Source organism: Mustelus asterias, chromosome 8 (genome assembly GCF_964213995.1).
Source record: "Mustelus asterias chromosome 8, sMusAst1.hap1.1, whole genome shotgun sequence".
NCBI lineage: Eukaryota > Metazoa > Chordata > Chondrichthyes > Carcharhiniformes > Triakidae > Mustelus > Mustelus asterias.
Window position 1 is genome coordinate 51,076,696 of NC_135808.1, and position 10,694 is coordinate 51,087,389.

At 45.5% G+C, this 10,694-nt stretch overlaps 1 gene segment (V, D, J or C); it reads left to right on the forward strand.

The window, feature by feature from the left end:
- Window positions 1-422: 422 nt before the first annotated feature.
- On the forward strand, window positions 423-10,694 carry LOC144497149 (Ig kappa chain V region Mem5-like). The segment is given in 4 exon segments: window positions 423-563; window positions 750-1,038; window positions 3,058-3,098; window positions 9,833-10,694. Coding segments are annotated over 4 exon segments (708 nt in total).

The following is a 10,694-nucleotide window of genomic DNA, read 5'->3' on the forward strand; positions in this document are numbered from 1 at the left end:
CTTATTGAAACATATCAGATTGTGAGGGGACTGACAGAGTGGATACCAGGAGGGTGGTGCCTCTTCTGGGGCAGAGTGAGATGAGTGGACAGACGGACAGAACTGCTGGACAGAAAGTGATAGAGACAGAGAGCGGAACAGAGGAAGAGAGAGAGAGAGAGAATGACAAGAGAGAAAGAATGAGTGAAGGAGAGAGCAAACAGGGGAATGAGACAGGAGCAAGAAGAAAGGGAGAAGAGGGAGAGAGAGAGAGTGTGTGAGAAACAGAGACTGAGAGACAGAGACTGAGGGACAGATATCAAGAGAGACTGAGAGACAGAGACTGAGGGACAGAGACTGAGGGAGGGAGAGAGAAGAAGAGGAAGTGAAAGGTGCTGACGTGGTTTCTCTGGGTCAGACCATTTACAGACTGAGGAACAGGCAGTGAGACTCTGACAGGCTGCAGCTTTATAAAGCAGAGCCCAGTGAAGGGAGAGTTTATCAGTAACCAGGCACAGGGACACGACCACACACCATGATTTCAGCCATCCAGCTGCTCTGGCCTCTGGCATTCTGCATCGCAGGTACAAATCTCTCTCCTTCCACCTTGAATATTTTCCTGCTCTCCATTTCAATCCAATTCTCCTGACTTGTGATTGAAGGGAAAATACTGAAAGGAGAGGAACAGTCAGTGTCTCCAACAATATCTCATTGTACAGCGTCTTTCTGTGACAGTTCTTACTTCACTCTGTTTCTCTATTACCCCTCAGGTATCAGTGGAGACATCATCATGACCCAGTCTCCCCCGGTGCTGTCAGTGAGCCTGGGCCAGACCGCCACCATCACCTGTACGGCCAGTCAAAGCATTGGCAGTTACGTGAATTGGTACCAACAGCAAGAAGGACATAAGCCGGCTCTGCTGATCTATGCTGCATCAACACGATTCACAGGAATATCCGACCGATTCACCGGCAGTGGATCTGGGACAAGATTCATCCTGACAATCAGCAATGTACAGAATGAGGATGTCGCTGATTATTACTGTCAGCAAAGTTACAGCTCCTCCTACACAGTGATACAGAGCCTTACAAAAACCCCAACCACACACAGCACCACCTCCTGTACTGACACATCCCACAGTTTAATATAATATATAATAATGGACACACAGTCCCACCTCCTGTACTGACACATCCCACAGTTTTATATAATATATAATAATGGACACACAGTCCCACCTCCTGTACTGACACATCCCACAGTTTTATATAATATATAATAATGGACACACAGTCCCACCTCCTGTACTGACACATCCCACAGTTTTATATAATATATAATAATGGACACACAGCACCACCTCCTGTACTGACACATCCCACAGTTTTATATAATATATAATAATGGACACACAGTCCCACCTCCTGTACTGACACATCCCACAGTTTTATATAATATATAATAATGGACACACAGTCCCACCTCTAGTACTGACACATCCCACAGTTTTATATAATATATAATAATGGACACACAGTCCCACCTCCTGTACTGACACATCCCACAGTGTTATATAATATATAATAATGGACACACAGTCCCACCTCCTGTACTGACACATCCCACAGTTTTATATAATATATAATAATGGACACACAGTCCCACCTCCTGTACTGACACATCCCACAGTTTTATATAATATATAATAATGGACATACAGTCCCACCTCCTGTACTGACACATCCCACAGTTTTATATAATATATAATAATGGACACACAGCCCCACCTCCTGTACTGACACATCCCACAGTTTTATATAATATATAATAATGGACACACAGCACCTCCTCCTGTACTGACACATCCCACAGTTTTATATAATATATAATAATGGACACACAGTCCCACCTCCTGTACTGACACATCCCACAGTTTTATATAATATATAATAATGGACACACAGTCCCACCTCCTGTACTGACACATCCCACAGTTTTATATAATATATAATAATGGACACACAGTCCCACCTCCTGTACTGACACATCCCACAGTTTTATATAATATATAATAATGGACACACAGTCCCACCTCCTGTACTGACACATCCCACAGTTTTATATAATATATAATAATGGACACACAGTCCCACCTCCTGTACTGACACATCCCACAGTTTTATATAATATATAATAATGGACACACAGTCCCACCTCCTGTACTGACACATCCCACAGTTTTATATAATATATAATAATGGACACACAGTCCCACCTCCTGTACTGACACATCCCACAGTTTTATATAATATATAATAATGGACACACAGCACCACCTCCTGTACTGACACATCCCACAGTTTTATATAATATATAATAAAGACAAGAAAGGAAACTGGACAAATTATTTGCACTGTCCACTACACACTCCAGTCCCTGTGGTGTCCACCGCTCGCTGAAGGCCTCGAGTTTCCCTCTTACTCTCCATGTCCACATATGAAGAGCAGCTGAAAGATTCATCATCTCAAATTAGAATTCTCAACTCTCCCGACAAAACACTGAGACATTGAGAGAAACAGAGAGAGAGAGACAGAGAGAGAGAAACAGAGAGAGAGAAACAGAGAGAGAGAAACAGAGAGAGAGAAACAGAGAGAGAGAAACAGAGAGAGAGAAAGAGTGAGAGAGAAAGAGTGAGAGAGAAAGAGTGAGAGAGAAACAGAGAGAGAGAAACAGAGAGAGAGAAACAGAGAGAGAGAAAGAGTGAGAGAGAAAGAGTGAGAGAGAAACAGAGAGAGAGAAACAGAGAGAGAGAAACAGAGAGAGAGAAACAGAGAGAGAGAAAGAGTGAGAGAGAAAGAGTGAGAGAGAAAGAGTGAGAGAGAAACAGAGAGAGAGAAACAGAGAGAGAGAAACAGAGAGAGAGACAGAGTGAGAGAGAAAGAGTGAGAGAGAAAGAGTGAGAGAGAAACAGAGAGAGAGAAACAGAGAGAGAGAAAGAGTGAGAGAGAAGAGATGAGTGAGTGAGTGAGTGAGGCAGAGAGCAGAGGTTTTTGTACAGCTCCTGCACTGGAAGCTGACAGTGTGCCTTACGTTCGGTAAAGGAACCAAACTCAGACTGAGTAAGTAAAGCCCAATCCTCCGTTATTAACCCTTTCAATGCTGAAACTTTCTCAAAAACAAATGCTGAATAGTTGAAGGTGTTGGTGAGGAAGCTGCAGTCAATGAAATGGTTGATTGAAGAACATTGTGTGGAACAGGGAGCCCAGCTGTATTTCTTTCCTTCCATTCCCCCCTTTAAGCGGCAAGATATAAGTAAGCAGCTTTTACCCACCGTGTGGAGGAGATCTGGTCTTTTGCAGACTGTGCTCACATTCCTGCAGCATGGAGTGAAATCACTCTCTAGACTCCTGTCAGTCTCAGTGTGACACACACAGGCAGAGTTTGATGTGAAGTCGGACTCCCTGTCACACTCTCTGATATAACTGATCACAGCACCAGCACAGTGAGACACCGAGGTGCCACCTCCCCCAGCTTTCACTCTGCTCTCTCCACTCCCTGCTTATCTCTTGCTAAAGTTCTGATGACAAACAGCTACAGCAGGGCCCACAATCCAGTGGCTTCAGTGTTCCAGGCTTTTGGGGAGACTCTCAGTTACTTTCTCTCTGGGACGAGTTCAGTCCAATATTTATCCCGGATCCAACATCACTGAAAATGCTGATTGTTCTCATTGCTGTGTGTGGGATCTTGCTGTGTACATGTTGTGACCAGTCCTCAGACAAGATCCCTCGTTTGTTAACGTCCTGAACCGGATCCCAATTTTGTTTTGCACCTGTGTGAGGAGTAATCAGCTGGATCCCTGACTTTATTCAACTCTGCCCTCGATTGGTCACAACAAGGTTCATTAAAATGGATCCCTTACACAGTCCACGTAGTCCTTTATTCGCCATTGAATCGCTACAGTGCAGAATCATAGAATCATAGAATGCATACAGTGCAGAAAGAGCCCCTTCGGCCCATCAGATCTGTACCGACGACAATCCCACCCAAGCCCTATTCCTGCAATCCCACGCATTTACCCTGTTAATACCCCCGACACGAGGATCAATTTATCATGGCCAATCAACTGCACATCTTTGGACTGTGGGAGGAAACCGGAGCACCTGGAGGAAACCCACGCAGACACGGGGAGAATGTGCAAACTCCACACAGACAGTGACCCAAGGCTGGAATTGACCTGGGACTCCAGCACTGTGAGGCAGCAGTGCTAACCACTGTGCCACCGTGAATAGGAGACTATTCAGTCCATCGAATCTGCACTGACTCTCCTTAAGAGCTTCTTACCCAGGCTCCCCACCCTATCCCTGTAACCCTGCGCATTTACCATTGCTAATCCACTTAAAGAACACACTAGGGGCAATTTAACACGGCCAATCCATCTAACCTGTAGACCTGTGGACTGTGGGAAGAAACTGGACCATCCGGAGGAATGTCTCAACTCACATTCTGTCACACCCGCACCAGTACACACAGCTCAGGTGTGCAGTTGGTTTTTTAACCCATTTCCCTGTTGTTTCCTGAAAGTTAACAAACAAACATGTCTTTCACCCTCGAGTCAGTTTTCTTTGAACTCAGACTATTTCCACATTCTGAGGTATAACTCAACAGGAGATGGGTTTTGGATGTCTGCTGAGATGTGACAATCAGTCCCCATTGTCTCCGTAACAATCGGAGTTTAAAATTCACTCTTTGGCATTTTTGCTATCTGCATTTCTATTTTCTGTTTGAAGAAGTCCCTGACACCTTTCAGGTGTGACATTCCATCTACTCTCGGATCTCATCTATGAAATATAATCCACCTCAGAATTTTCCAGAAAGTGGTCAAGTTACATTCTCGGCCATCTTGGCTCAGCCATAGTGTCATAGAGTTTTACATCACAGAAAGAGGCCCTTCAGCTCATCCGGTCTGTGCCAGGCATCAAGCACCTATCTATTCTGATCCCCTTTTCCAGCACTTGGTCCGTCGCCTTGTGTGCTGTAGCGTTTCAAGCGCTCATCTAAATGCTTCTTAAATGTTGTGAGGGTTCACACCTCCACCACCCTTTCAGGCAGTGAGATCCAGATTCCTAGCACCCTCTGGGTGAAAAAGTTTCTCCTCGAATCCCCTCAAGATCTCCTGCCTCTGAAATTAAATCTATGTCCCCTGGCTTTTGAACATTCTATTAAAAGGGGAAAAGTTTCCTCAAATCTACCCTGTCTCTGTCCCTCATGATTTTGTCTTACTGCAGTTATACAGGGCCTTGGTGAGGCCACACTGGGAATATTGTGCGTAGTTTTTGGTTTCCTTATCTGAGGAAAGATATTCTTACGACAGAAGAAGCGCAATAATGGTTTACCAGACTTATTCCTGGGATAGTGGATCTGACATAGGAGGAGAGATTGGTTAGGATTATATTCACTGCAGTTCAAAAGAATAAGAGAGGGGGGATCACATAGAAACCTATAAAATTCCAACAGGACTAGACAGGTTAGATGCAGGAAGGATGTTCCCGATGGTGAGCGTGTCCAGTTTGAGGGGTCACAGTCTGAGGATACGGAGTAAACCTTTTAGGACTGAGATGAGGAGAAATTCCTTCACCCAGAGAGGGGTGAGCCTGTGGAATTCACTACCACAGAAAGCAGTTGAGGCCAAAACATTGCATGTTTTCAAGAAGGAGTTCGGGAAATCTCTTGGGGTGAATGGGCTCAAAGCATTTTGGGGAAGGCAGGATCTGGCTACTGATTGGATGATCAGCCATGATCATAATGAATAGTGGCCAAATGGCCTCCTCCTGTTCCTACTTTTTGTGATTCTATACAGACCAGCATTTATTACCCATCCCTAATTGCCCTGGTGAAGATGGTGCTGAGGTGGTGGAGTTAGTTCTACTCCAATGAGTATTGGCCCAACCTGCTCAAGCTTTCCTCATAAGACAATCCATTACTCAGTGGAATCAGCCTCGTGAACCTTCTCTGAACTCTTTCCAATGCTACTATCCTTCCTTAAGTATGGAGACCAAAAGTGTCCATGATATTCCAGGTGTGATTTTCCCAACGTGCTGTACAGCTGTAGTAAGACATCCCTACGTTTATACTCATCTTCATTGGAATGAAGAGCAACATTCCATTTGCCTTCCTAATTTTTTGCTGTTCCTGGATGCAAAGACACCCAGATCACTCGATAGAATCTCTCCAGTTTACTAGTATTCTGCTCAATCCTCCTGCCAAAGTGGACAACCTCACATTTTCCCACATTATACTCCATCTGTCAATGTTTTCCCACTCACTGAACCTATCTCTATTCCTTTTCAGACTCTGCATCCTCCTCACAACTTGCATTCCTACTTATCATTTTATCATCAGCAAATTTAGCGACAATCCTCTCATTCCCTTCATCCAGCTCATTAATATAGATTGTAGAGTTAAACCCCAAACAACAACCATCTTCCTTTGTGCTGGGTATGACTCCAGCCAGCAGAGAGTTTCCCCCCTGATCCCATTGACTCCAGTTTTGCGAGGGCTCCTTGATGCCACACTCGGTCAAATGCTGCCTTGATGTCAAGGGCAGTCACTCTCACCTCACCTCTGGAGTTCAGCTCTTTTGTCCATGTTTGAACCAAGGCTGTAATGAGGACAGGAGCTGAGTGACCCTGGCGGAACCCAAACTGAGTGTCAGTGAGCAGGTTATTGCAGAGTAAGTGTTGCCGATATATTCAGATCATATTGCTGATGATCGAGCGTAGACTGATGGAGCGGTTATTGTACAGATTGGATTTGTCCTGCTATTTATACAGGAGATACCTGGGAAGTTTTCCACATGTCCGGGTAGATGCCAGTGTTGTAGTTGTACTGGAACAGCTTGGCAAGGGGCGTGGAAATTTCTGGAACAAAAGTCTTCAGGACTATTGCTGAAATATTGTTAGGGCCCATAGCCTTTGCAGTATCCAGTGCCTTCAGCCGTTTCTTGATATCATGTGGAGTGAATCAAATTGGCTGAAGACTGACATCTGTGATGTTGGAGACCTCCAGAGGAGGTCGAGATGGATCATCCACGCGGCACTTCTGGCTGAAGATTGCTGCAAATGCTTCAGCCTTATCTTTTGCACTGATGTTCTGGGTTCCTCCGTCATTGAGGATGGGGATATTTGTGGAGCCTCCTCCTCCAGTGAGTTGTTTAATTGTCCACCACCATTCACTGGATGTGGCAGGACTGCAGAGCTTAGATCTGATCCATTGGTTGTGGGATGGTTTAGCTCTGTCTATCACTTGCTGCTTCTGCTGTTTGACACACAGTCCTGTGTTGTAGCTTCACCAGGTTAACACCTCATTTTTCAGTATGTCTGCTGTTGCTCCTGCCATGTCCTCCTGCACTCTTCATTGAACTGAAAGCAGCAGAGAATCCACAGAAACAGACTGATGTTTGTCTGGTTTGTCTGTGTGTTTATTAGCTGTGACTGAGCAGATAGCAAGAGTTTCAGCAGCAACAAAGACATTTCTCTAGTTCACCTCCCACTTTCCGCATCCACTTCCAAAATCCTCATGGGGAAAGGGCTCAGCACCTGTCAGTGACTGATTAAATGTCCCCCCTCTAGACTACAGGCCTCCCATAATCTGCTCTCCATCTCTCTCCTGAAGACACTCTCTCTGGCTGGGGAACAGCTCCACCCTCCCCAAGTTGCCTCATTCCTCCAAGTGTGAGGCAGGAGGGTGAAGATGGCAGCCTATTGGAGCATGAGGTGTCAGCCGTACCTTAGTGGCTAACACTCTTGCCTCTGAGTCACAGTGTTGTGGCTTCAAATCCCATTCCTGACGCTTGAGCACATCATCCAGGCTGAGATCCAGTGCAGTATTGAGCGAGTGCTGCACTGTCAGAGGTGCCGTCTTTCAGATGAGACAAACTGATATCTGTCCTCTCAGGGGGTGTGAAAGATTCCATGGTACCATTGGAAGAAGAGCAGGGGAGTTCACCCCGATGTACTGGTCAATATTTATCCCCCAATCAACATCACTACAAATCTGCTTATCTGTTCATTCTCACTCTGCTCCCCGGGATCTTGCTGTGCCCAATGAGCTGTAAAACACTTTGGGACATTCTGAGGTGGTGACAGGTGCTATAGAAATGTAATTCTGTCTCGCACCCTCAAGGGGTCATGCTGTCATTTGGAGCAGTGACCCTGTCTGACTCCTGGACACTGGGACTAATTCTAGCCTCACCCTTGACCTCAGCCAAGTGCTGTGCGGTAAGGTTTGAAATGAAATCTAGAAGCTTCTACACTGACAGCCAATCAGAATGCTGTGTGAACTGTGTTGATCCAAGTCTGCTGCAATGTTCTGGGATAAAGTTCTCCTGATCTGTGTGTGATCTGAGATTTGTTGATGCTCAACCTGTTTCCCCCAGACAGACTGAGCAATAGTTCCAGCTTCCTGACTGGTTAACAGTCTCTTAAAGGGACACTGTGTCTTTAAATACTCTCACTATTAACCATTTCAGTGCTGAATTTGTAGTAACCTTCTTTACAGATGTTTCAGTGACATTGCAAAATGATTCAACCAGCTTCAAATCAAACCTTTACCCCAGACACTGAACTACTTTGAAATCCAACTTGTCACTTTCCCTCGGACCCCATCAGCTTTTAATTTTAAACAATGGTACAGCATTATCCGTCCTCCAGTCCTCCCACACCACACCTGTAGCCAGAGAGGATTGGGAAATAATGGTCAGAGTCTCTGCTATTTCTTCCCGTGCTTCCCTTCGCATCCTGGGATACATTTCACCCGGGCCTGGGAATTTTTCCACTTTCAAAGATGATAAGCACATTAATACCTCCTCTCTCACTATCATTATCCAATTAATTATTTCACAATCTCTCTCCTCCTGAACTACAATGTCAACTTTGTCCCTCTCATTTGTGATATCTGATGTAAATTATTCGTTCAGAACCATCTCTTTGCCTTCCCCCTCCAACACAAGTTATCATTTTGCTCTCTAATCAGCCCTATTCATTCCTTAGTTATCCTCCTTGCAATGTCCCACGCTATTGCTTGATGAACATATTTGTTCTGAACTCTATCTCCAGCTCGAATATCTTCCCACTGCTCTGACACTGATTTACCTTCAAGTCGCTGTTTCTCGTTCATTTTGACAAATTCCGGTTTCGTAAAATTGGCCTTGCCCCAATTTCAAAATTTTACTCTTGGTCGATCTTTCCCTTTTTCAATAAGCACTCAAAATCTAACTGTATTATGATCACTATTACCCAAGTTCTCTCCAACTGATACACCTTCCACATGCTGAGATTCATTCTCAATAACCTCCTAAAATTGCTGCAGGCCCAGGCAGCACGGTGACACAGTGGTTAGCACTGCTGCCTCACAGCTTCAGGGACCTGGGTTCGATTCCCGGCTCGGGTCACTGTCTGTGTGGAATCTGCACATTCTCCTTGTGTCTGCGTGGGTTTACTCCCACAGTCCAAAGGCGTGCGAGTTAGGTGCATTGGCTATGCTAAATTGCCCCTTAATGTCCCAGGATATGTCGGTCAGAGGGATTAGTGGGGTAAAATGTGGGATTACAGGGATGGGGCCTGGGTGGGATTGTTATCGGTGCAGACTCGATGGGCCAAATGGCCTCTTTCTGCACAGTAGGGATTCTATGATTTTTGTTGGGACTGTTCCGTACTGGTTAAAACAGTTCCCCCGGAATGGATTTGCAGAATTGTGTAACGTTGAAACATTGACACTGATTTGATCCCAGTCAATATTCGGGAAGTTGAAATCCCTGAAAATGGCAGCGATTAAAATTCCTTCTCTTCTCTTTCAGCCCGTGAGAATTCACAACCCACGCTGACCCTGCTGCCCCCCTCCCCGGAGGAGGTCAAGACCAAGGGCATTGCCACCCTGGTGTGCCTTGCCAATCACTTCTATCCCGATGAGGTGGAGGTGAAGTGGAAGAAGGATGGTGCAGCCATTTCCAACGGGGTTCAGACCAGCAACTACCTGCGAGCTTCAGACAACACCTACAGCGTCAGCAGCCTGCTGACCCTCTCTGGCTCCGACTGGGAGTCCAACGCCCGCTTCTCCTGTGCCCTCACCCACGTGAGCCTCTCCTCGCCTCTCAGCAAGAGCGTCAGGAGATCAGAATGTGCCTAGAGTGTTAGAGACAGTCCACAGAGGAGACACAACTTGGAATAGAACAGGGGTGAGCTGGGAGGGCAAAGGTCACTGTCAGCACTGAATTACAACTCTCGTCCTTCTCGGGACTGGGTCTGAGACACTTCTGAGGGTCAGAGGTTAATGCATGTTTTTGCAATAGTGTAGAGGGAGCTTTACTCTGTATTAACCCTGTGCTGTTCCTGTCCTGGAGTGTTTGATGGGGACAGTGCAGACTCATGATAACAAGTTAAACCCGTGGAAGATGCTGAAGAGTGTCAGCTGTACAATAATAATGTGACCCTGTGAAGTGTCTGCTTCAGTAAACCAGACCTCCTTCCTGCTCACCCTGCAGTTACAATTGAAGCTTTAGTCACTGTTTAAAGGGACAGGATTCTCATGTTATTGAGAAAATCTCCACAAGTGTTTTAATAAACCTCCATTCTCCCTGTGAATTTCTCCAGCTTCCTCTGGCTGGGCTGTTTTTTCTGTCAATGTCAATGTGTAAAAGGTAATAAACATTAAGAATATTC